Source organism: Piliocolobus tephrosceles, chromosome 6, assembly GCF_002776525.5.
Source record: "Piliocolobus tephrosceles isolate RC106 chromosome 6, ASM277652v3, whole genome shotgun sequence".
Taxonomy (NCBI): Eukaryota; Metazoa; Chordata; class Mammalia; order Primates; family Cercopithecidae; genus Piliocolobus; species Piliocolobus tephrosceles.
In genome coordinates this window covers 29,049,040-29,075,927 of record NC_045439.1, presented here as the reverse complement: position 1 = coordinate 29,075,927, position 26,888 = coordinate 29,049,040, and the positions used below count along the sequence as shown (strand labels likewise).

The 26,888-nt window shown below is 44.4% G+C and overlaps 2 protein-coding genes across 4 annotated transcripts in view; one reads left to right on the top strand and one right to left on the bottom strand.

Moving 5' to 3' along the window:
• The window catches only part of VIPAS39 (VPS33B interacting protein, apical-basolateral polarity regulator, spe-39 homolog), a 31,057-nt gene extending 19,286 nt beyond the window's left edge, over positions 1–11,771 (bottom strand). Inside the window, exons 1-8 of one of the 2 annotated variants that reach the window (XM_023184916.3) lie at positions 11,626–11,718; positions 11,450–11,544; positions 8,174–8,266; positions 7,467–7,569; positions 5,033–5,179; positions 3,538–3,576; positions 3,120–3,184; positions 2,317–2,373 (exon numbers count right to left, since the gene is read on the bottom strand). In XM_023184916.3, coding sequence (XP_023040684.2) covers positions 2,317–2,373; positions 3,120–3,184; positions 3,538–3,576; positions 5,033–5,179; positions 7,467–7,569; positions 8,174–8,266; positions 11,450–11,461 — 516 coding nt within the window. In that variant the 5' untranslated portion in view covers positions 11,462–11,544; positions 11,626–11,718. Of the gene's footprint in view, positions 1–2,316; positions 2,374–3,119; positions 3,185–3,537; positions 3,577–5,032; positions 5,180–7,466; positions 7,570–8,173; positions 8,267–11,449; positions 11,545–11,625 lie in introns of both variants that reach the window. The other variant, XM_023184908.2, reaches the window with a different exon arrangement.
• Positions 11,772–12,002: 231 nt separating this feature from the next.
• Positions 12,003–23,675, top strand: AHSA1 (activator of HSP90 ATPase activity 1). Of its 2 annotated transcripts, none has more exons than XM_023184935.2 (9): positions 12,003–12,113; positions 13,740–13,930; positions 16,310–16,392; positions 16,792–16,909; positions 19,045–19,133; positions 19,984–20,112; positions 22,245–22,346; positions 22,625–22,676; positions 23,280–23,675. In XM_023184935.2, exons 4-9 carry the CDS (start codon positions 16,843–16,845, stop codon positions 23,450–23,452), a joined length of 612 nt encoding a protein of 203 aa, XP_023040703.1. In that variant the 5' UTR covers positions 12,003–12,113; positions 13,740–13,930; positions 16,310–16,392; positions 16,792–16,842; the 3' UTR covers positions 23,453–23,675. The 2 variants fall into 2 exon arrangements, with proteins under 2 accessions (XP_023040703.1, XP_023040694.1); XM_023184926.1 differs by lacking the exon at positions 12,003–12,113 and adding an exon at positions 12,155–12,401.
• The last annotated feature ends 3,213 nt before the right edge of the window (positions 23,676–26,888 follow it).

Sequence of the window (26,888 nt, the reverse complement as noted above, 5' to 3'; positions counted from 1 at the left end):
GCTGGGACCATAGGTGAGTACCACCACACCTGGCTAATTTTTATTTTGTAATGATGGGACCTTGCTATATTGCCAGGTTTAATAAAAGTTTTATATATATTCTGGCCAAGTGCAGTGGCTCAGGCCTATAATCCCACACTTTTGGAGGCCAAGGCAGGCAGATCACCTAAGGTCAGGAGTTTGACACCAGTCTGGCCAACATGGTGAAACCTCATCTCTACTAAAAATACAAAAATTAGCTGGGCATGGTGGCACACACCTATAATCCCAGCTACTCAAGAGGCTGAGGCAGGAGAATCCCTTGAACCTGGGAGGCAGAGGTTGCAGTGAGCTGAGATCGCACCACTGTACTCCAGTCTGGGTGAAAGAGGGAGACTCCATCTCAAAAAAAAAAAAAAAGAAAAAAAGAAAAGAAAAGTTTTATATATATTCTGGATGAAAGTCCCTTATAATACATGTGTTTTGAAACTACTTTCTCTGAGCTATGGTGGTCTTTTCAGGGTTTTAACACTAGTTTCTAAAAAATAAAAGTTTTAAATTTTGATGTAGTTCATTTTATCAATTTTTTCATTTATAGTTCATGTTTTTTGTGTCCTAGGTAATAAATTTTTGCCTAAGCCAAGATCATAAAGATTTTCATCTATATTTTCTTCTAGAAGTTTTATAGTTTTAACACTTAATTTACATTTAGGTCTATGATCCATTTTTTAAATTTATTTTTTCATTCCCAATCCTTAGAACCTGTGAAGTATGATCCATTTTATCCGTTCTCTTTGAGAGAGAGGGTCTCGCTCTCTCACCCAGGTTGGAGCGCAGTGATGCAATCATAGCTCACTGCAGCCTCAACCTCCTGGGCTAAATTGATCTTCCTGCCTCAGCCTCCTGAGTAGCTGGGATTACAGGCGCAAGCCACCACACCTGGCACTACGATCCATTTTGATCCATTAATTATTATGATCACTGCCAATTCTACCAAAATTGATCTGTACATTCAAGGCAATTCCAATGAAAATCTCAACAACTCTTTTGTAGACACTGCCAAGCTGCTGCTAAAATTGACATGGAAGTATAAAGGATCTAGAATAGCCAAAACAAGAGAAGAAAAAAGTTGACAGTTGAGAGCTTCAACAAAGTTGAAGTGTCTTGATTTCAAGATTTATACAATAATCAAGACTGTAGTATTAGCTTAAGGATAAATAATCCAATGAACTAGAATAAAGAGTCCAGAAATAGGACTACATATATATGATCATTAATTTTCTTATTTTTTTCTTCTTGAGACAGGGTCTTGCTCTGTCGCCTAAGCTGGAATGGAGTGGCACAATCTGAGCTCATTGCAGCCTCGACCGTCAGGGCTCAAGCAATCCTTCCATCAAGTAACTGACTAAAAACATATCCTGCTATAAAATTATAAATTATATGTATATATTTATAATTATAAATTATAATATACATTTATATTATAAATTAGTCACCTGGGTTTTTTGGGGTTTTTTTGAGACGGAGTTTTGCTCTTGTTGCCCAGGCTGGAGTGCAATGGCACAATCTCAGCTCACCACAACCTCGACCTCCCGGGTTCAAGCGATTCTCCTGCCTCTGCCTCCTGAGAAGCTGGGATTACAGGCATGTGCCACCATGCCCAGCTAATTTTGTATTTCTAGTAGAGACAGGGTTTCTTCATGTTGGTCAGGCGGGTCTCAAACTCCCAATCTCAGGTGATCCAACTGCCTCGGCCTCCCAAAGTGTTGGGATTAGACGTGAGCCACCATGCCCAGCCTCTCACTTTTTTTTTTTTTTTTTGAGACGGAGTCTCGCTCGCCAGGCTGGAATGCAGTGGCGCAATCTCAGTTCACTGCAATCTCCACCTCCTGGGTTCAAGTGATTCTCCTCCCTCAGCCTCCCGAGTAGCTGGGACTACGGGTGCCTGCCACCATGCTCGGCTAGTTTTTTATATTTTTAGTAGAGACGGGGTTTCACCACATTGGCCAGGATGGTCTTGATCTCTTGACCTCGTGATCTACCTGCCTCAGCCTCCCAAAGTACTGGGATTACAGGCATGAGCCACCGCCCCCAGCTCAGGCCTCTCACTCTTAAATGTACTTTTCCCTCTCATCCATCACTCTTTCCCCACTACCCCATCAAAGCAACAGTAATGGAGAATCAGAAATTGTGCCGCTGACTTTCAGCCTTAGTGGACTTATTTTCCCCCTGAAATTCATTGAACAAAGGAGAACTGAAGAGAGGTCAAAAAATCTTCCCTGTGTGAACAAGCTGCCCAAATTCCCAAAGAACCTCACAAAAATTCCCTGTCCTTACCTTTCCCTTCCGGAGGCGTCGCACTGTATCACTGGGGCTCCAGTCATTGCTGTAATCCTGGAATATTAGCAATACATGAATCCCAGGAAGTTAAGGAATCAAATTTATCAGTGTACCAACTCCTCAACTCAAACTCAGTCTTAGTGTCTAAGGGGGAAATACTTTGTGGGAGGGAATGGATGTGAAAAAAATGAAGAAACAGGACAGTTTTGTTCTGAGTTTCTGAAGGAACTAGAGCAGGGGCAATATAGGTAGGAGGAGATGGATCAAAGAGGGAGGAGCCAATTGACAAAGCCAGTAGCCCATGCCTACTGGTTCAGGACCGCAACCTCTAGATGCAATTAGAATCACGTTTTAGGATTCTAACAATTAATGCCTTTGGCCAACAGAAGGAAAGAGAGAGACGCTGGAGACATGTTCCTTTTCTGACCTTAGGATATATGGTTTCTTCCTTATGAATCCATTTGCTTTTTTATTGCTTCATGGGAATATGAGCTCTACCAAGCTTCCAGACTGCAGTGATGATCACTGGGTTTCAAAGTACAGCCTTCAAGTGGGAGCATAATGAGTAAGCAAAGTATGGCAGCGCTGAGTCAGAATATAGAGATTATAAGTCTAAGTTGTACTCTTTCCTAGCTGTGAGACCCCAGGTAAGCCCTAATGTTTAGAAACCCAGTTTTCTTATCTATAAAAGAGTATTAAAAAAATTTCTGCTCAAATAGTTGGGAAAATCAAGGAAGGTAACATTTGTCAAGGTACTTTATACTGTAGAAACTGTCACACCAGTGTATGCTGTAACTCACCCTATACTCCCCTTTGGGTCTCCCCAGCTCTGGAGCGTAGCTTTTGGCAGGCGTGTCTGACAGAGCTGAAAAAGAAGCAGCTGGTTCAGAAGGGCACCAGGAATCCTGCTTGTCGTTCCTTCTCTCTACTGCTTCCTTCTCACATTTGTTTGACTTCTGGGCTCCCAATGTTAACTTTGTGGCTAAAAGCAGATCTCCGTTCTTCCCCAAAGACAGCATCCCTAGAGGTCACCTTTGCCCCCGTAGCCAGAATGATTTCTACCTCCTTAGTCAGTATCAGAAAATCCCTCTAATAATGACAGTAGATGTAGAAGAAAGTTCATCTTGTCATCTAATTACTACCTGTCCCCATAACTCCCCAGACTGTACCTGATCAGTAACATTTCCCATAGCAATTAAAAGAGGGTTCAATGCCTACCATCAGAAAGGGACTGGAAACTTCCAGGTCTAGTTCTACCTAAAGGTAAAGAACACAAGAGGGAAAAGGTCAACAGTTTAAGTCAGAGCCATCCAGGCTTGGTTAAAGACACAATGTATACAGAACTCTATAATGCAATATAGGAACTTAAGCTGTAAAAAATGTTTTATTCATCTGTAGAAATCTGAAGTGCCACTAAAAAATGGAGCAGGGAGAAAAATTTTTTTTTAATTATGGTAAAATATACGTAACAAAATTTACCATTTTAGCCGTTTTTAAGTGTATAAGTCAGTAGCATTAAGCACATTCATGCTGTTGTACAACCATCACCACTATCCATCTCCAGAACTTTTTCATCATCCCAAACTGAGACTCTCTACCCTTTAACCAACTCTACACCCTTTAAACAATAACTCTCCATTCCCTCCACCCCAGCTCTTGGTAACCACCATTCTACTTTCTGTCTCTAGGAATCTGACTATTCTAGGTCATACATAAATGGAGTCATATAATATTTGTCCCTTAGTGTCTTCTTTATTTTATTTAGCATCATGTCCTCAAGGATCATCCATGTTGTAGCATGTATCGGAATACATGCTTCTTTAATGCTGAGTAACATTCCACTGCATGTATATGGCACATTTTGTTTATACATTCATCCATCAGTGGACATTTGGGTTGTTTCCATCTTTTGACTATTGTGAATAATGCTACTATCAACATGGAGGCACAAATATCTATTCAAGTCCCTGCTTTCCATTCTTTTTGATATATACCTAGAAGTAAAATTGCTAGATCATTTGCTATTTATTCATTTATTTATTTATTGAGATGGAGTTTTGCTCTGTCACCCAGGCTAGATTGCAGTAGTGCAATCTCAATTCACTACAACCTTTGCCTCCCAGGTTCTAGCAATCTGCCTCCCTCAGCCTCCTGAGCAGCTGGGATTACAGATGCTCCCCCACCACCCCCGGCTAATTTTTGTATTTTTAGTAGAAATGAGGTTTCACCATATTGGTAGGCTGGTCTAGAACTCCTGACCTCAGGTGATCCACCCGCCTCGGTCTCCCAAAAGTGCTGGGATTACAGGCGTGAGCCACCATGCCTGGCTAGTTATATGTTAATTCTATGTTTAATTTTTTTTTTTTTTAAATCGCCATACTGTCTTCCACGGTGGCTGCACCATTTGGCATTCCTACCAACCAGGTTTTCCAATAGCTATGCACAAGGAGTAGGGAGGAATTTTGATCCAGGCAAATGTCTTCAGTACCAGTCACAGGGTTAATGTCAATTTCATTCATCATGTTCTAGAAAACCAGTCCAACCCCTCTGCATTTCTCTCATTTCTCCTGCTCCTAACACCCAGCTGTTAGCTCCAATGAGAATGCTTTATCCTTCAATAATCTTTTTCTTATAAAGATGAAAATTATGGCCTAAGATTTTTCTGAGAAAAGAGAAGGAGGACTTCCCTGTCTCTTTAAGCATATCTCTTTACCTCTAAAAAAGCTGCTCAGCGAGTAGGTAGAAGTGGGCTTGGGTAGTTGTGCATAGGAGGAGAAGCTGTTTCGGCTCTTTAGCTGTTCACGCCCCTCATGGCTGGAGCCACTATTACCAGCAGTCTCTTTGATGGACCATGAGATACCTGTGAGATAGTAAGAACTACATCAGCAATTCTCATCCATAATAAATCCTTGACATCCAACATTCAACAAACTCTAAAAGCTTTTCACCAGAAGCCCTGGTCCCTCGGCCAACTTGGGGCAAGGAGAAAAGATAGAATCAAATAGAATAATCAGCAGAAAAATGGACCAAGGACATGAATAAGTGGATCACAGAAAAGAAAATTCAAATGGCTCTTAAACATATGAAAAGATGCTCAACCTCACTCTTTTTTTTTCCTTTTTCTTTTTTTCCTTTTTTCTTTTCTTTTTTTTTTTTTTTTTGAGACAGGGTCTCACTATGTTGCCGGATCTCTGGAGTACAGTGGCTATTCACAATCATATCTCACAATCATGTCTCACGTCAGCCTCAACTCCTGGCCTCAAGCAATCCATCGCCACCACCCTCCAGAGGCACACACCACCTGCCCCCAGCTTTGCTAAGAGTACTACAAATTAAAAATATAATGAGAAACCATTAGTCCCCTCTAAGATGGGGAAAGATCCAAAAGCTTGATAATACCCTATGTTGGCCAGGCTATAGGGAAACTGGAACCCTCTTCCATTGCTGGTGGTAGTACGAATTGGTACAACCTCTGTGGAGGTCAATTTGGCAACATCTACCCAATACAGATGCAAACATCCTATGTGAGTAATTCCACTCTAAGAATTGCTCTTTCATTTATTCATCTATGGTCAGAATACAAAGTCACTGATAGAAATATAAAGAGCAAAAAATTGAAAAATCTAAAATTCAACAGTGGGTGGGCTAAATAAGTGATGGTAAATCCATACAATACTATGCTGCTATTTAAAAAAAGAAAGAGAAAATGAGAACACTCTTTATATACTGACATGGAAAGATCTCCAAGCTATATTAACACATAAAAAGAGCAAAGTATGAAGTATGCTACTGCTTGCATAAAAAGGGATAAGAATACATGTTTTTATATACATTTCCAAATGCAAAAAGACTCTTTAGATGAATACACAGGAACCAAGCAACAACGATTGTTTTTTGGGAGGACAGGAACTGAAAACTGAGAAGATACATAACAATATGGAATGGAAACTTTTCACTGTATACCTTTAATTTTTTTAAATCTTTAGTCATGTCATAGTATCGCCTATTTTTTAAAAACTTTTAATTAAAAATATTTCTTAAAAATCAGATGTGGTAGGCCCGGCATGGTGGCTCACGCCTATAATCCCAGCACTCTGGCAGGCCGAGGCGGGTGGATCACAAGGTCAGGAGATCGAGACCATCCCGGCTAACATGGTGAAACCCTGTCTCTACTAAAAATACAAAAACTTAGCTGGGTGTAGTGGTGCACGCCTGTAATCCCAGCTACTTGGGAGGCTGAGGCAGGAGAATCGCTTGAACCCGGGAGGCAGAGGTTGCAGTGAACCAAGATCATGCCATTGCACTGCAGCCTGGGCGACAGAGTGAGATTCCATCTCAAAAAAAAAAAAAAAAAATCAGATGTGGGCCAGGGACGGTGGCTTATACCTATAATCCCAGCACTTTAGGAGGCCAAGGCAGGCGATCACTTGAGGTCAGGAGTTTGAGACCAGCCTGGCCAACAGGGTAAAACTCCATCTCTACTAAAAATACAAAAATTAGCCAGGCATGGTGGTTGGTGCCTTTAATCCCAGTACTAGGGAGGCTGAAGCATGAGAATCGCTTGAACCTGGGAGGTGGAGGTTGCAGTGAGCCAAGATTGCACCACTGCACTCCAGATTAGGCAACAGAGTAAGACTCCATCAAAAAAAAAAAAAAAAAAAAAATCAAATGGACTCTGAAAAAGTATTAAGTACACAGCTAAGCAGTGAGACTGGGTGGGTAAGGAAGTTCGTTCTGTCAATCAGTTATGAGTACACTGAGTTAAGTCAGTAGTTCCCAAATATGGCTACAAAGTAGAATCACCTGCAGTGTTTATTAAAACTTGAGACCCCCGCTATTCCGCAGAAGACCTAATGAACAGAATCTCTGGGATAAAGCCTAGGAGTATGTCATTTTAACAAGCACCCCAAATGAGAATGAAATAGCCAGCCAAGCCTCAACCCCTGAAGAGCAGACCTATATGGCCATGTGGGAACACCTGCTGGATTTCCCAGGTATCTTCTCCTGGAGTTCAGTTTCCAGATGTATGCTCATCTGAAAATAGTCTTACCTCATTCCCTCTCCAAACCGGCACTGAAGAGACAAACAAGTAGAGCCTTCATTAGTGATAAGAATCCTGGACATCTGTCCCCGCCTCTTCTACTTACTTCCCACAGGTTCCCCACTCCAGCTGACTCGCTCCAGGTCATCATCATCATCATCATCCACGAAGTCTCGGAGGCTGTTCACCGCCCGCTTGGACTCCTTTAACTGCAGAGGGACACAAGGCCAGGGTGCTCAGGCAATCATCATTCCCCACCTCTCTTCTGACAATCAAGAAGGCTGAGGAATTGGGGCCTGAAGGTGGCCAACACTCACCCTGTGCAATCGAAAGCCTAGCATACTAGATATTTGCCAAGAAAACAAACTGATTTTTAGCCAACACTACAGTCCAGTGGTAAAAGAATTAGGAGGAGTCAAAGTCACTTTTGAATTCTCATCATATTCCTGGCAGTGACTTGCTATGTAAACCTGAGTGAATTTATTCACCTCTCTAAAAAGAAATGTTTCCCCAATTGCAAAATTGACACAACAAAAATAAATCCTCCAATCCAGTTCATCTTTCAAAAATAAAAAATATATATCACATGAATAAAAGACTTGAGGTTCTTTAGAAAAAAAAAAACTGAAAGGAATACATCATCTTTTTAAAGAGGTAAAGTAAAAAAGGCAGCGAGCTGGATTTTACAATCCTTCTGGTTCTTTCCTGAGCCTAATGAAGACATGGTCAAAAGCCAAGTTACCCAGACTGCAAGACGAAGGAATTTTAGAGTGGCACTGTGGAGAAGAGTACAAACTTCAGCAGCTGACCTACCTGTGAAAGCTCATCATCTTCATCGTCAAAGGTGAAAGCCTTGAACTTGGAGCTGTTCCAATACTCCTCCTCATCACCCTTTGTCCGATTCATCTACAGTGACAGGAAGACATACATCGTCCCTTTCTGGGTCTCTCCCTAGAGTTCCAAAGCTTTAACTGCTTCCAAAAATCAAGGATGCAGAAAAGGATCTGGTAAAACAAATATTGAACCTGCCATACAAAACCACATTCTTGGGTCTCCAACTGATCAAATCATACTTCTAATCTTCTGATTACCCAGAAGTAGTCATCCATGCTTAGAGCATCCACTTTGTCCAGGGCACTCTCTCGGGTGTTGTAAGGTATATTAAAAAGTGCCAGAGACTGGGTGCGGTGGCTCAGGCTTTTAATCCCAGCAATTTGGGAGGCCGAGGTGGGCAGATCGCCTGAGGTCAGGAGTTCAAGACCAGCCTGACCAACATGGAGAAACCCCGTCTCTACTAAAAATACAAAATTAGCCGGGCATGGTGGTGCATGCCTGTAATCCCAGCTGCTCGGGAGGCTGAGGCAGGAGAATCACTTGAACCCGGGAGGCGGAGGTTGCGGTGAGCCGAGATTGCGCCATTGCACTTCAGCCTGGGCAACAAGAGCAAAACTCCATCTCAAAAAAAAAAAAAAGTGTCAGACACGGTCCCACTTCTGAAGGACCGCACAACACAGCCAGGGCATTCAGCATAGGTATGTATTAAAAGCAACAGTGCAAGGCAGGCAGATGCTGTAAGAATCCATCACAAAACTTTGCTGAATACACAAGGAAGAGCAATCAAAACATGCACAAAACAGACAAAAATTGCATTCACATTTTCAACAAATATTTATTGAGCACCATCTCTGAGGCACTGTTCTAGGTTCTGGGAATACTACAGTGAATAAAACTGACAAATATTCCACTCTCATAAATGCCTGAAAGAATGGAAAGCAAAGCAATTAAAAGAAGCAGAACTATCTCACCTAAATCTTCAAATTATGACTATTTGATTAACAACTGTTGGCCAAAATTTGGGAAATGAGAGCATGGCCAAGAAAAGCAAGGATATAAAGAAGTAGTCAAAAGACCACAAGTACCTGTTATAACTACTATAAAATTCAATTTTGCCCTGCAAAAACAAGTTTTGCCCTAGAATTACAAACTAGGCAGGGCACAGTGGCTCACATCTGTAATCCCAGCACTTTGGGATAGTGAGGTGGGAGGATTGCCTGGGTCCAAGTTCAAGACTAGCCTGGGCAACACAGTAAAACTGTCTCTACAAAAAAAAAATTAAAAACAAAACAAAAAACTAGCTGGACATGGTGACGTAGTCCCAACTACTTGGGAGGCTGAGGTGGAGGATCACCTGAGCTCAGGAGGTTGAGGCTGCCATGAGTTGAGGTTACACAACTGCACTCCAGCCTGGGTGACAGAGTGAGACCCTCCCTGTCTCCAAATAAGGAAACAGAATTACAAACTAAACTATCAATGCCAACTGGATTAGAATGAAAACTATGATTTAAGCCAAGGACTAGGTACTAAAACTCCCACAGCACCAAAAATAATCGTAAAGGCTAAACAGCATCAAGTTCTAAAAGAACCATTTGCTTTTCCATTTAATAGCACCTTCATCAATACAAGCTTGAGAAAAGCCTCATCATGGTAGACCTGCTGAAGCTTTTGATGGCCCTTAAAGATATTCTACTGTTACTTCCTGACTCTGTTTTCAACTCAGGGGATATAAGGATAGCAAGGGTATTGTGGGAATTTTCTACTATCTGGTTCCTTCCCACAGCAGACATCGCTAATTGATTTCTACTGGAACAGTGTTGCTTAAAAATCCTTTTCTGTATTTAATTTTAGGGAGATAAACCAAAAATGCTGGCAGACACCATGAAATCATCCCACACAGACATTGTAGTCAGGCAACCTTGAGTTCAAATCCTGGTTTCTCTTAATTCTGAGCAAACTGGATAAATGACTTTACTTTTAAGCTTTGGAGAAAATTATATCCTATCTCACAGGGTTGCAGGGAACATCTATAAAAGTGTCTAGCAGAAAGTAAATACTAAATGTTAATTCCTTTTAATATGGAATTATCATACTGACATTTTTCTGTCTTGGTTTCCCCATCTGTAAAATGGGCATAACAGATGACCTACCTTAGAAATGGTTATGAGGAGTAAACCAGTTAATACATATAAAGTGCTTAGTGCCCGACCCAAAATTAACACTCAGTAGTAACTTTTATTATTAATACATCATCATAGTACCTTGGGAAAAGCTAAAAAAGAAAATATTTTTTTAGCAATCCTAAAAATTAAAAAAAAAAAAATCTGACTGGGCACAAATGCTGAAGATGTGCACAGAACACATAAATGTCTCTGGCACACATGTCAGTTCATAAATCTGTCATTCATTTGATCCTCAGAACAATCTTGTAAAGTAGGCCTGGGAGATTCCATTTCCATGTTACTCATGGGGAAAGTGAGGCACAAAAGAGTTCAGTATCAAAGCCACCTTGTTACGTGCTATTTCAAATTACAATCCAGGCTTTCTGGCTTCTAGACCATTTCTAGTGTCTTGCATGGTCCTTCTACCTATTTTTCACTCTCCGGAAAACTAGAGATCATTCCTTCACTATAGTAGTTATCTACAAATAGACATAGAATGTCTAACAAACACAATAACCTGCCAGAGGATTTCTGGAAATCTTTTAAACCATGCAATGGCAGTAGACACCTGCCATCAATTTGTATTTATAACGCCAAATGAGAAGCTAGGTTTACTTGACAAGTATAGATAACGATCTAATAGCTCTAGAGTTATAAAGTAATCAGGTACAATCTTAAGAGTGACAGGTGCTTCAACATGATTTAAAACACTTCAGAGGTTTAACTTTGTCGTCTCCTGTTTACTGACAGGCCACAAGGCAGGGTGAGAGATCTCAGGGGGGAACAGGAACTTTACAAAGGAAAACAGAAGGATCAGCAAGAAAACCACAACATCCTCCCTGCCTCAGAAAACTCCAAAAACCAGCTATTGAGAAAGTCAGACGTGGTTTCAATTATCTTCCGAGCCAGGAAGATACAGGTGAGGCTTGTGAACTGAGACCAGGGAACATGAGTTAAGCTAGGATGACTCTACGGGTGAACGTCCAGGAAGCCATGGATCTACCGCAGTCGTCAGAGCCCAGCGGATCCCTGGCAGGGTTAAATGCTCTTTCTGAACCAAATGTCCACTTCCGAACCAATCGTTGGTGCTTACTCGCAGCCCCATTCCCAAGCGTACTCCAGCGCCCAAGGGTCGCCCTGACTGAAAGAAGAGAATCAGGCCTGTGGTCGTAGGGTGTAGGATGCCTCCTAGAAGAGGGGAAAAGATCAAGATGCGGAGAGGCTGGACTCAGCCTGATAAGCGACCCAAGGGGCTTGGGACACCCTCACCTCTTACGCACAGAGCCCTCCCTCTCAGGACAGCGTCAGCCTCCGCCGCCGCTGGACCAGCCTCTCTTTTCAGGCTGTGCAGCTTAGAGAAGGGGGCAGAAAGGAATAATCGCGGGGCGGGGAGAAAACGCGAATAAAGAGGCCGCAGGGCATGCTGGAAGTTATAGTTTCTTCTGCCTCTGCTGTCAGGCGCTGTCCCGATGAACCACAAGGCTTCTTGACTACAACCCCCAGAAACCCCACACACTGTGCTAGGTCATTTCCTCTCCCTTCAGGACGACCTTCCGCGGTTACCCAGCGGGTCACGTAAGAAGACTACAATTCCCATGAGGCTCAGCAAGGCCGATTTAGGGTCCAGGGAAACAATGAGACGTGTTCTTTGTTTTCCTATGGGTGAAGAATGGTTGTATGAGCAGTTGGGTTTCGGGACCATTCTTGGGGAGAACCTGAGGGAGTCTGAAGGAACACTAAATCAGATGGAACCCACGGTGCGGCGAGTTGGGACGGAAGTAGCCGGTGGAAATGGGGAGGAGCCGGAAGTTAAGAAGGGGAGGGGGGTGGAGGGAAAAGCAAGCCAGGAGGTGCTTGCGGCCGCTTCTAGTAGTTTCCAGGCGCTGCCGGGCGGCTGGCACTAAGCGGTCCTGAGGCTGTGGCTGCGGCAGCTCGGGAGCTGGTGGCGCCGCGATAGGAGAGCCGATGGCCAAGTGGGGTGAGGGAGACCCACGCTGGATCGTGGAGGAGCGGGCGGACGCCACCAACGTCAACAACTGGCACTGGTGAGGGCCAGCAAAGCAGGCTGGCCTTGGGAGACCTGCGGCCGGGCCAGGGTTTCAGGGTTCCTGGAACCTCGGACCGGACAGAGCTGGGGCTGAGGTAGCCCTGTCCGGAGATGGGGGCGGGTCCTTCCTGTGGCAGGGGTCCGTAGCCCCAGGCCTCTCCACTCCCCGGCCACCTTCTCAGTGCTTGAGGGGAGGGAGATGGATGTGGAGGGCAGCGCCCCAGAGGAGGGTTGTCAGAGAGACTGGGAGATAACGCCCTGGCTGCTGCATCCAGCCCAAGCAGGGAGGTGCTTACTACACGTGGCCAGAGGAGTCACTGAGACTGGAACCTCTTTTGATTGTGTTGGGAGACAGCTGTGAAAGGCCTAAGGCCAGGGGTCTGTAATTCCTGTTTTGCGACTTGCAGTAAAATTAAAAGTCATTCATAGGGGACCGCTGCAGCAGTCCCGCGGGAGATTGAGAACGTGTTGTACAGGTGCTCAGAGCTCAGATAGCTGCGGCCTCTCACCCGGAACTGTCAGGTCAGGTGTGTTGAAACTCCAGGTTGCCGAGCAGCCGTGGTTTTATAACCTGTCCGTTCTTAAAATACTGCCCTGCTTCGTGAAATCTTCCCAAAGTAATGTTTCCTTACTTTTGAATTCCACTGAATTTTGTTCATGATGTTTGTACTGTACCGTTACTTTGTTGCAGCTTTTTTTTGCTGTTGTTTTCTCTAATAGTTGATAAGTAGGAAGGCAGATAGTGATGTTTCTTTTCCGTATCTTACTTTGTGTTCTCTCTTCTAACATGCAGAGTACTTGACCTAATTTTTGTTGTTTTGAAGCCCTGGACTTAACGTTTTTGTGGCCATCTAGGGGGCAGTGAATGTGTAGGAAGTTTATAATACAAGTGCGAATCTGATAGGTCAGAACACGGTGCCAGTGAGGTCAGGGTTATTGGTTTAATCCTTTCTGGGCCTTTTAGCTAAGTACTATTCTTCCATGGTCCAGTCTGTGTTCCTGATCAGAGCAATATGTGCAGTTTTCCACTTGGTCAAATGGGGGCGCCATGTTAAAGTATCAAGTATTCTCCAGCACCATCATGCCGAGAAAGGAGAGCATAATTTTCCATTGAGTTTATACCATTCTCCACAGCAGCTGTCTTTGTTGACAGTGTGCAACCCCTTGTCTTCCTAAAAAAGGGTGACGTGTTTGTGGACATACTGGAGTGGGACTGGGAGTTTTTGTTGTTCCTTTCAAACTATTTGTCAGGCCTCCTTTAACCTCGTATTCTCTTGCATAGAGCAGTATATCCTCCCTTTGACTGCTAGTTCATAGCTTTGTTTCTGCTTTGCAGGACGGAGAGAGATGCTTCAAATTGGTCCACGGATAAGCTGAAAACACTGTTCTTGGCAGTGCAGGTTCAAAATGAAGAAGGCAAATGTGAGGTGACGGAAGTGAGTAAGCTTGATGGAGAGGCATCCATTAACAATCGCAAAGGGAAACTTATCTTCTTTTATGAATGGAGCGTCAAACTAAACTGGACAGGTAAGTCTAAGCTGGGCTGTCAGAGAGATTAACTGTGTTTTGTTTAACCTGTTAAGTAGCTGGAGAGAACAGTTTTGAGGAGTTACAAACGTTGAAGGGAGAAGGCAGATGTTGCTGCTTTGGAGTCCTATGTAAAGCAGTATTGGGTACTGAAATTTCTTTGCCATTGTGGGATGCTAAATGGATTTCCTCTCTGGGTCTCATCAGTGCCACCCATGAAGTGGCTGGGCCACTGCATCTTTGGGCCTTGGTCTTTGTTGGAACACCTAAGGTGGTATTTCTTCAGACTAGCTACATGTATCTTGTGATTTAAAAGGAGGAAGGAGGTGTTTTGTTTTGTTTTGTTTGTGGTCTTGATCTTTTTTTTTTATACTCCTCAGTGTGACTCTAACAAATTAAAATGAAGCTTATGTGTGACACTAATTTGGGGCTATTTTATCTCTCTTCTAGTTTTGTGTCCCTTCTGTATGACATTAGGAAAAAATTGAGGTCATGCGTATGCCCGTTTTGGACAGTCCTGACTGTTGAGAGCCTGAATGTAAAAAGGCAATAAAGTTAAAGGAGTATGAGATAGCCACTGTCTGTGTATGAGGCAAAGCATGAAATTTGTGCTTTGATAAACATTTCTGAAGTGAATAGTCATAAAGAAGGGTGAAAGTAGATTTATCTGTCCTTGATTTTTGTTAATTTGTTTTTAAAGTACACTTGAAGCATAGTAGTATGGAAGGAATCTTTGGTGTCATCTTGCTTAGAACTCTTTTTTTTTTTTTTGAGACGGAGTTTCGCTCTTGTCGCCCAGGCTGGAGTGCAGTGGTGCAATCTCGGCTCACTGCAACCTCTACTTCCTGGGTTCAACCAATTCTCCTGCCTCAGCCTCCCAAGTAGGATTACAGGTGCCCGCCACCACGCCCGGCTAATTTTGTATTTTTATTAGAGACAGGTTTCACCATGTTAGTCAGGCTGGTCTTGAACTGTGTCTGGCCGACACTTTTTTTTAAAATATAGGGACTAAAAATTGGTAGCATAGTTTTGTGCACATTAAATGGTAAGAAATAGATAAATACAGGCCAGGCACAGTGGTTCACGCGTGTAATCCCAGCACTTTGGGAGGCCAGGGTGGGCAGATCATGAGGTCAGGAGATTGAGACCATCCTGGCTGACACAGTGAAACCCCGTCTCTACTAAAAATACAAAAAATTAGCCGGACGTGGTGGCGCGTGCCTATAGTCCCAGCTACCCGGGAGGTGGAGGCAGGAGAGCCGCTTGAACCCAGGAGGTGGAGGTTGCAGTGATCTGAGATCGCACCATTGCACTCCAGCCTGGGCAACAGACTGAGACTCCATCTCAAAAGAAAATAAATAAATAAATAAATAAATAAATAAATAAAATAAATAAATAAATAAATAAATACTACAGTAAATATGGTGCTTTACCATTAAAAAGACCTGAAGGTTACTTGTGAAAGTGGGCATCAGAGCCAGGCACGGTGGCTCACGCCTGTAATCTCAGCACTTTGGGAGACCGAGGCAAGTGGATCAAGGTCAGGAATTGGACACACCTGGCCAACATGGTGAAAGCCCATCTCTACTAAAAAATACAAGAATTAGCTGGGCATGGTGGCATGCACCTGTAATCCCAGCTACTTGGGAGGCTGAGGCAGAAGAATTGCTTGAACCTGGGAGGTGGAGGTTGCAGTGAGCCAAGATCGTGCCACTGCACTCCAGCCTGAGTGACAGAGCAAGACTGTCTTTGGGGGAAAAAAGTGGGCATCAGAAGGGTTGCAGCTTGAGGACTACTTTGGAATGGTAGAAGGAGAATCATCTACAATCAGAAGGAACATTACACTAGATGAGGATGGGTATGGCTCACAATACACGCTGTAAACCAAGGTCATTGGCAGATAGGTGTTTGAGATATGTGTGTTTTATGTATCCTATGTAGTTGGGTGAGGCTTTCCGTATTCACCTAGTGTTTCTCATGGATGGAGTCACATATAAGCAAATGTGAACTTCTCGTTATAATCAAATTGTTCCCTAATATCTCAGTTGCACTGAAATAAATTGATATTTTCAAAAGAAGTTTCTAGCAGAACTACTGGCTTTTGACCCAAGTTCTTATGGTATAACTCATGCTAGTACCAAATCTGTAGCTCTTTGTCCCACATTGTAATAACATAGTTGGTTTCCAGTAACCTGGTGAGGAAAAGACATTTCTTTTGGGGGTGCGGGTGTTGATTGCATCTGGCATGTGGCATTCTCAGAATAAAGAGGATCAGTTCAGCCATCCAAAAGCAGCAGAAGTGAGGTCGCAGTTAGGAGCCTGGAGCAGAGAACTTTCCTGCCTAGGAGTGGACTAATGACATTGCATTGGTTTTGACAGGTACTTCTAAGTCAGGAGTACAGTACAAAGGACATGTGGAGATCCCCAATTTGTCTGATGAAAACAGCGTGGATGAAGTGGAGGTTCGTGCTTCCTAACTCCTAATCCGAGTCCTCTATATCCTCTTATTCTCAGATGAGAAAAGTGACCTGTCATTGAGGATTCATAGTGCAGGCTTGGTCCAAGCATTCAGAACCCGAGTCTGCAGATACTTTGCTAGGCGTGTGGTGCCACTGAAAACTTCCAGAGAAATTTGCACTTCTTTAGTTTCTTCACTTTAGCTAGTGACATGGGTTCTAACTAACATTAGCCATTTGACAGAGAGGACTCAAGAAGGAACACTAATGGGGATTGTACGAATATCGCAGTACTTATGCATTTCCTTTGGAAGTGTCAGCAGTTACGTGATTGCTCAGCCCCCACATTCCATAATGAGGGTGCCCCTCAAGTTATTTACCACCTACTTCTCATCTTTCACTCAGATTAGTGTGAGCCTTGCCAAAGATGAGCCTGACACAAATCTCGTGGCCTTAATGAAGGAAGAAGGGGTGAAACTTCTCAGAGAAGCAATGGGAATTTACATCAGCACCCTCAAAACAGGTATCCCTTTAGTAGTTCTATATGCCTTAAGGAGGTAGTTTCCACCTGTTAGACTGTGGTTAAGGGCCTGGACAGTCCTTTCTTTGGCAAATGGGTAAAGATTTGTGGGGAGGGGGCTTATTTCATCTTAAAGTCAGTCCATAAGCTCGGAGTAAGGGAAGGATCTGGAGCTGTGTTGTCTAATACTGTTGGTTGAGCATTTGAGATGTGGTTAGACCAAACCAAGATGTGCTGTGAGGGCCAGGCACAGTGGCTCACACTTGTAATCCCAGCACTGTTGGAGGCTGAGGTGGGCTGATTGCCTGAGCTCAGGAATTTGAGACCAGCCTGGGCAACATGCCGTCCTACAAAAATACAAAAATTAGCTGGATGCGGTGGTCAGCACCTGTAGTCCCAGCTACCGGGGAGGCTGAGGTGGGAGAATGGCTTGAGCCCAGGAGGCAGGGAGATTGCATTGAGCTGAGATCATGCCTCTGCACTCCAGCCTGGATGACCAAAAAACACAAGAGATATGCTGTGAGTATAAATTACACTATGGGCTGGGTGCGGTGGCTCACGCCTGTAATCCCAGCACTTTGGGAGGCCAAGGCGGGCAGATCACCTGAGGTCAGGAGTTCAAGACCAGCCTGACCAACGTGGAGAAACCCCATCTCTACTAAAAATACAAAATTAGCCGGGCATGGTGGTGCATGCCTGTAATCCCAGCTACTCAAGAGGCTGAGGCAGGAGGATCGCTTGAACCTGGGAGGTGGAGGTTGCGGTGAGCCGAGAACATGCCATTGCACTCCAGCCTGGGCAACAGAGTGAGACTCTGTCTCAAAAAGAAAATTATATTTGAGGCTCACATTATATTTCTTTTTTTTTCTTTTTGAGACGGAGTCTTGCTCTGTCGCCCAGGCTGGAGTGCAGTGGCTGGATCTCAGCTCACTGCAAGCTCCGCCTCCCGGGTTTACACCATTTTCCTGCCTCAGCCTCCCGAGTAGCTGGAACTACAGGCACCCGCCAACTCGCCTGGCTAGTTTTTTGTCTTTTTTAGTAGAGACCAGATTTCACCATGTTAGCCAGGATGGTCTCGATCTCCTGACCTCGTGATCCGCCCGTCTCGGCCTCCCAAAGTGCTGGGATTACAGGCTTGAGCCACCGCGCCTGGCCGAGGCTCACATTATATTTCTAATGGACAGCGCTAATCTAAAGACTTGGCATCGCTGGACTCATTACTTAAATACAGTCTGGACTGTCTTTGATATGCATTCTCCAGGGATATTTAGATGGTTAGAATAGAAGTCAGCTCAGCTTTCCCCTGGGATTCCATTTCTGCCGGTGTGTTGTGATCTTGGTGTTGGAATATGTGTAATAACCATCAAAGAAGATGATGGAAGGTGATAGACACCTTTTTGGGGAGGACCAGTACGCCAGTGCCATAACTAGTTGTGGCTTTTCTACAGAGGTAAGGCAGAGTGGAGGAAAGACACTAACCATGCATCCATGGGTGCTGGGTAGATTACCCACTCTTGAAGTCATCAGAGTGCCACAGCGTTCATGCCATCCTTCCATAGCAGACCTCACATGCACTTAATATGTTATAATGTTTCCAGTTGAGTCAGGAGGATAAGCTTTTAAAAATAATCCCAGTGGCCGGGCGCGGTGGCTCATGCCTGTAATCCCAGCACTTTGGGAGGCTAAGGCCAGTGGATCACGAGGTCAGGAGATGGAGACCATCCTCGCCAACATGGTGAAACCCCATCTCTACTAAAAATACAAAAATTAGCTGGGTGTGGTGGCGCTTGCCTGTAATCCCAGCTACTCGGGAGGCTGAGGCAGGAGAATAGCTTGAACCAGGGAGTTGGAGATCGCAGTGAGCTGAGATTGCGCCACTGCACTCCAGCCTGGCGACAGAGCAAGACTCCATCTAAAAAAAAAAAAAAGATAATCCCAGTGAACATACTATATTCTATAGCATATACCCCGATACCAGTCTGGCATAGACCAAAAGTAAAGATGTAAAAATAGCCTCTTCCTTTTCTGGTCATAACCTCATTCTGTAGTAGAATGGCTATGTTTGTCAAGCTGTAATGAAACTCCAGATCTCAGCTACTAAGAAATAACTTCCATGAGCTGGAATTTTATCTTTTCAGAGTTCACCCAGGGCATGATCTTACCTACAGTGAATGGAGAGTCAGTAGACCCAGTGGGGCAGCCAGCACTGAAAACTGAGGAGCGCAAGGTAAATGGTTTTCTCCTGGGGTGGGAGACTATCTGCAAAGGAACTTGAGAGACCGCCTTCTTAATTCCACATGTCAGCTCTTTGTGTCCCTAACCTCTAAGCCAGAGCAGCTTGTGATCTGCTCATGGTGCTTTTTTAGAGTGTCTGCAATATGCATGCGTTCACCCATTTTAACCTGGTTTTAATTTGTTTATCGCAGACCGCTAGAGCAAGTAGAAGCTATCAGACAGTTAAAAGTCTGACTCTTGATTGCATTTAGCACCAATTAGGAGGTGATGAACAAAGGATGGTCTTCATCTATATAAGTCTTCAGCCTAATTGGTGTGTTGATATCTCAGACTTCGATATTAGAGGTCCCATCAGGAAATGGAGTTACATCCCTGTCTTCACCCAGTCTCTCCAATTTACAGGGCGAGCAAGTACTTTATCTGGAGATGGAAGTTTGTGGTTCAAGCTCAGCACTTGGTTTAGAGCCCTGTTGCTCTTTTTTCAGCATAGTAAAGTGGATACTCTGGAAGTGGGGAGAAAACTGCTTCCAGCTATTTAAGCATAGAAATTGTTTGAGAATTACACTGAGCTCTTAAAAAATATCTCAATGATTTGATTTGTTATTTGACTGTCAGGGTCTTCCTTGTAGAGTGATTATTTTTACTGGGAATTGAGGATGTTTCCAGAAACATTACCCTCATGACTAACACACCTACACACTCAAATTCCCTTCAAACCCCTTGGAATAATTAGCCTTGGAGGTGAAAATTTTTATGAGAAGGAATGGTACAACTGTCTCTGAAGCCACGTTGACTGAGGTTGTATTACTCTGTACTGACCGTTTTCACTGCCACTTTCACAGGCTAAGCCTGCTCCTTCAAAAACCCAGGCCAGACCCGTTGGAGTCAAAATCCCCACTTGTAAGATCACTCTTAAGGAAACCTTCCTGACGTCACCAGAGGAGCTCTACAGAGTGTTTACCACCCAAGAGGTAAGTCAGTCTTGTCCTTCAGGCCTCGTGCCATCACCCTTAGTATGCAGAAGAGGTGCTCGCAGCTGGAGCCATGAGGCCTTCATCAAAGTGAATTTTCCCTCCCTCTATTCTTTTTTTTTTTTTTTTTGAGACGGAGTCTCGTTCTGTCACCCGCCCACGCTGGAGTGCAGTGGTGTGATCTCGGCTCACTGCAACCTCTGCCTACTGGGTTCAAGCGATTCTCCTGCCTCAGTGTCCCAAACAGCTGGTACTATAGGCGCGTGCCATCATGCCCAGCTAATTTTTATATTTTTTAGTAGAGATGGGGTTTCACCATAGTTTTTAATAGAGATGGGCTGATCTCAAACTCCTGACCTCAAGTGATCTGCCCACCTCAGCCTCCCAAAGTGCTGGGATTACAGGCGCAAACCACTGTGCCCAGCCATATTTATTCATTTTAAAAACAAAAGACCTGGTCTTGCTATGTTGCCCAGACTAGCCTTGAACTCCTGGGCTCAAGCGATCCTCCTTCCTCGGCCTCCTGAGTAACTGGGACTACAGGTGCACACTACCATGCCTGTTCTAGTTTTGGGTCATATAAGTAGAAACCACTGAGTGAATCTTACCAGAAAAGTGAATGGCCATTCTTGGTTACTCTGTAGCACAGAAGAATTCCTGGCTTCTTTCTGTTGCACAGCTGACTTGTACCATTCTGCTGCCATAGTGTGGAGGTGAGAAACATGACTGTATTCAGCTTTATTATCTGATAGTAAAGGTGGTTAGGATACGTGGAAGTTCCCACATACTCTAGGACAAAATTCCAAGATCTTATTTTTTAAACAAAAATGCAAATACAGCCGTAAATTAAGAGGTACCATGTAGTATATGGGTGTTAGTATGTCTGTGTGTCCACACTCAAAATACTCTCATGATAGTTCTGTCCGCCTTAGAAAACCAAGAACTGGAGAAGCAGTTAAATGGACGCAGACTTCAGTTGAATCTCTTCTTCCAAACTAGCTAAAGTTTTCAGAGTTTTAAAATACTTTTGTATGGGAGGATTCCTGACATTTTTAACCTTCTGTTCCTTTTTAATTTTTTACCATGTCTTTGTATTACCTACTTAAAAAAATAGTAAAGTCTTTTTAAAAGTAAAAGTGGCACTGTTGAGTAATCGAACACAGCAAAATGGTACTGATTTGATATATATGGAGTAGGCCAGGGACAGTGGCTCAAACCTCTAATCCCAGCACTTTGGGAGGCTGAGGCGGGTGAATTGCTTGAGCCCAGAAGTTTGATACCAGCCTGGCCAACATGGTGAAGCCATCTATACAAAAAATACAGAAATTAGCCAGTGTGGTGGTACACACCTGTAGTCCCAGCTCCTCAGGAGGCCGAGGTGGAAGGATCACCTAAGCTTAGGAGGTTGGGGCTGCAGTGAGCCATGATCATGCCACTGCACTTTGGCCTGGGCAACAGAGTGAGACCCATCTCAAAAAAAAATAAAAGGGTTGGGCGCAGTGGCTCACGCCTGTAATCCCAGCACTTTGGGAGGTCGAGGCCAGTGGATCTGGAGGTCAGGAGTTCAAGACCAGTCTGGCTAAGATGGTGAAACCCCATCTCTACTGAAAATACAAAAAATTAGCCGGCGTGGTGGCACATGCCTGTAATCCCGGCTACTCCGGAGGCTGAGGCAGAGAATTGCTTAAAACCTGGACAGGCGGAGGTTGCAGTGAGCTGAGATCATGCCACTGCACTCCAGCCTGGGTGACAGAGTGAGACTCCGTCTCAAAAAAAAAAGATGGATGGCATAGATCTTCTTTGGGACACGTTCTCAGAAATGAAAATAGAAGTCTCAAACATTTACTTGAGAATTTTCTTTCATAAGCTCATTCTCATATCTTTCTGAACCATATACTACTTTAAATAAATAAAAGTAAATGGGTCCAACGTAATGGCATCATCAGATCAGAAAGAATTCCCGAAGTCAAGTCCTAGCTGGTAGTAGAACAGAATAGAGGGACACCTTGGACCCGCCTGTGGGGCAGACTGGCGGAAATGAGAGTTGAGACATGCAGCCTTCAGCTGGCATTTGTCCCCGGGTCCCACTGAGAGCCATGTATCTTCTGCCTCTTTTTTTTTTTTTCCTGCAGCTGGTGCAGGCCTTTACCCATGCTCCCGCAACATTAGAAGCAGACAGAGGTGGGAAGTTCCACATGGTAGATGGCAATGTTTCTGGGGAATTTACTGATCTGGTGAGTACCTGCCGGCCCTAGACTTGGGTTGTTGCGTCTGTCTGGTCAGCCGAGTGACATTTCTCTTGTTTCTCAACTCTATAGGTAAAGTTTAAGGCTTTAATCTCTTTGGTTAATAAAACATTTTGTTCTTAAAAAAAAGGCCATGATTTGAACTCTCTTGCAAGTAGTACAATTGCACAGACGGTGGACTCTGTATGAAGGGCAGATGACTGATTGTAGCTAGGACTGGGTGCATTGTAGTATATAACGTAGACTGAGCTGTTTGATTATTTTAGGTCCCTGAGAAACATATTGTGATGAAGTGGAGGTTTAAATCTTGGCCAGAGGGTAAGTAAACATATATATTGCCATTACCCCCAGAACTTTGTCTCTTTGCTGTAGTTTTTTTTTTTTTTTTTTTTTTGGTTTGTTTTTTGGAAACAGGGTCTCACTGTCACCCAGGCTAGAGTGCAGTGGCATAATCACAGCTAACTGCAGCCTTAACCTCCCAGACCCAAATGATCCTCCTGCTTCAGCTTCCCAAGTAGCTGAGACTACGTGTACCACCACGCCAGCTTTTTTTTTTTTTAATTACTTTTTTTGTAGAGATGGGGTCCCACTACATTGCCCAGGCTAGTCTTGAACTCCTGGGCTCAAGTGATCCTCCTGTCTCAGCCTCCCAAAGTACTGGGATTACAGGTTGCCCAAGTAGCTGGGATTACAGGCGCGTGCCACTACACTCACCTAAGTTTTGTAATTTTAGTAGAGACAGGGTTTCACCATGTTAGCCAGGCTGGTCTGGAACTCCTGGCCTCTGGTGATCCGCCCATCTCAGCCTCCCAAAGTGCTGAGATGACAAGTATGAACCACCACACCCAGCCAGGTTGCCCCAGTCTTAAACTCAGATGGAAACCCTAGATATGAAACCTCCATCCCCTCTGCCTTTCCCAGGGCACTTTGCCACCATCACCTTGACCTTCATCGACAAGAATGGAGAGACTGAGCTGTGCATGGAAGGTCGAGGCATCCCTGCTCCTGAGGAAGAGCGGACGCGGCAGGGTTGGCAGCGGTACTACTTTGAGGGCATTAAACAGACCTTTGGCTATGGCGCACGCTTATTTTAGGGCCAGCGGCAGGGGACTTCAGCCTCCTGGACACTTCAGTCCAGCCCTCTCCTGACTGGGACTTGCGACTCACAGGATTGCATCGTCCCAGCCGCTAACTTGGGGCCAGGGCCCCTCCCTTCCACATATACCTTGGGTTTGTGCATGTTTTCTTCTGGGTGGGTTCAGAGGGCAATTTCTCTTTTATGTGTACATATGCTAAATAAACATAATTTAAAAAACATGCGTGTCTGGAACCTGTGTTGATTGGCTGGTATTGAGAACTCCCTCAAAGGTTCTGAATTCACAAAAGGACGGGGTGGATAGCCTTGTCTCTATTCTGGATAAGTGTGGGTAATTAAGAGGCACAGCGCCTGCTTCTCACTACCAGGCCTTCCTGAGCTAGTCTTTCTTACTGGTAAATAGTTCCTGCCTTTTTACCTATAAAAGTAGGGGAGGGTTGGTACTTGGGTAGAGAGTGCTAACAAACACTATACCTCTACTGCCAGTGCAGCTGACTTCTCACTTTGCACTGCCCATAGCCTCTTACCCTCTTGCAAGGATAAGTGATCACCAGATGCTGCTTTGGGATATGGAAAGGTGGGAGATTCCTAACTTGTGGCAGCTTCTGTTACGTTGCATAGTTACTGAGTACCAGACACTACACTGTTTACTTGCATTAACTCATTTGATCTCCATGATAAGAAGTAGGTACTGTTGTCATTTGTTTTACAAGAACTTAAGTCTTGGCTTTTAAATACATGCACTTTACATACAGCCAGGTGCAGTGGCTCAGGCCTATAGTCCCAGCACTTCAGGAGGCTGAGGCAGGTAGATCACTTGAGGCCAGGAGTTTGAGACCAGCCTGGCCAACATGGCGAAACCCCATCTCTACTAAAAATACCAAAATTAACCAGTGTGGTGGCGCACGCCTGTAATCCCAGCTACTCTAGAGGCTGAGGCATGAGAATAGCTTGAGCCCAGAAGGTGTGAGCCAAGATTGCACCACTGCTCTCAAGCCTGGGTGACAGAGTAAGACTGTCTCAAAAAATTAAAAAAATAAATATTTTACATACATATTTGCTACAGGTGAGCCTTGGATTTCTTAACACCCAGATTGAACAATTAAGCAGAGTTGAGATTTGCAACAAGGACTGTAACTGCAACAAGGACTGTAACTGCAGAGCCCATACTCAGGAAATTGTTTATTTAACAATATGTGGTACCATTAAGTTTGCTGGGCACTGACCATGAGCCAAGTGTTGGGGATAGAGTGGATTCAGCTGCCACATTGCAGGAAGAGGTATCGGTACCTGAACAGGGAGAGTCACTCCTGGACAAGCCTCGCCCTGACTTCCTGCACCCCAGCGTGGGTCAGTGCTTTCTAAGCCAGACACTACCGCCTACAACTACAGCTATTTCCTTCGTCTATTTTTTGCCTGTTTTATTGGGTGGCAGCAAGACCTTGCAGGCTAAAACTGGTTAAAGCAGAGTGCAAGATCTGGTTCATTTACATTTCCCAAAGCCATCTTTGGCTTGAATTATAGGAGTGCTGGGCTGAACTAATCTACATCTAGTTTGACATTACATCTGCCTCCTAGGGGTCCAAAATGACGCCTTTTGCTGAAGAACCTGGACTCTAGCTTGAATCAAATCAACAGGCCCTTCCTAACAGACCCCTCCTAACACAGAGACCATTAAAAAATGAGCCTTTGGCTGGGCGTGGCGACTCGCGTTTGTAATCCCAGCACTTTGGGAGGCCGAGGCAGGCATATCACAAGGTCAGGAGTTCGAGACCAGCCTGGCCAACATGGCGAAACCCCCATCTCTACTAAAAATACAAAAATTAGCCAGGCATAGTGGCAGGTACTTGAAATCCCAGTTACTCGGGAGGCTGAGGCAGGAGAATTGCTTGAACCTGGGAGGCAGAGGTTGCAGTGAACCGAGACCAAGCCGCTGCACTCCAGCCTGGGCGACAGATGAAGACTCTGTCTCAAAACAAAACAAAAACAACAACAAAAAAGAGCCCTTTCGGCCAGGCGCGGTGGCTCACGCCTGTAATCCCAGCACCTTGGGAGGCCAAGGCGGGTAGATTACCTGAGGTCAGGGATTCGAGACCAGCCTGGCCAACATGGTGAAACCTCATCTCTACTAAAAATACAAAAATTAGCCAGGTGTGGTGGCAGATGCCTGTAATCCCAACTACTCAGGAGGCTGAGTGGGAGAATTGCTTGAACCCAGGACACGGAGGTTGCAGTGAGCCAAGATCATGCCATTGATTGCATTCCAGTCTAGGCGACTGAGCAAGACTCCGTCTCAATGAAAAAAAAAAAGAAAAAGAGAAAGAAAACATAAGGCTTTTCATACACATCTGGATGGAAAGTTACCAGTTCCAGAACACTTAGAATCAATCAAGTAGAGATGACCAATATGTTCGTTAAACCCAAGGCATCAGGCTAAGTGCCTGTCATGTGACATGTGCAATTGCCATTACATGCCAGTATTGATGGCTCTTCAATTCTTACCATTGCCATTTTACTGATAACATTTTGGTTAGCCATCTGAACATTTTTAGCAGATGGCATAGCTAGAAATAAAACTGTGGACTTTGACTTGTGTTTGAATAGTAAAAGTTCCCCACTTCCTAACAAATTGGGTGAACATCCTTATCTGTAGAATGCGTATAATAGGTGCCTTGTGAGAGTGTTCGAGATGATACATGTGGAAACACTGGCACCTGGTGTCATTTAGCAACTAGTCCCTGCTGAGTCCATTCAAAAGCCCAAGTGTTTTCCCTTAAGCCAGAATGCTATTTTGAAAAGCTGGCTAATTTAGTCCAAATTGCATATCTTAGGCTAAGAGCTCTCCCTGCCTGAGAGGAAGAACAATGCACAAAAGTCGACTCCACCCCTAGAGATTCTTACTCAGTGGGTGTGGGGTGTGGCTCATAAACAGAGTTTAATAAATATCCCAGGTGATTCTAATATCAGGGATGCACTTTGAGAAGCACCTCAACATGTTAAGTAAATTGCATTGTAAAGAAGGAGGCACAGCAGCACATTTGTGTCCCTTTTAGACTAATGGGGCAAAGGATCTAATCATTCTGTCTTCCAAGAGACAGAGGTCAGCAGACTCCTACTGTTGGTTACCTAAAACTCTAGGAAGAATTCAATCTGACCAGCCTTGCCTAGCCTAGGGCCGTTTGTGAGGCAAACCAGAGGGGGTAAAATTGGGCAAAACCATCTTGGTTGCTGGGGTGGCTGTTAAGGTAGAAACAGTCAGTGGTATTCATGCTGGATTCATGACCACGGATGAACTCCCGGTGTTGGGGACAGGAAGAACAGCTAGTCAAGCCAGTGATGTGACTGACACCGGAACAGAACGGAGTGGAGGGACCCTCTCTGGTTTCATGGGCTTCCTCTGGGCTCTGATACCGGCTCCTCTGGAAACCCTCCCT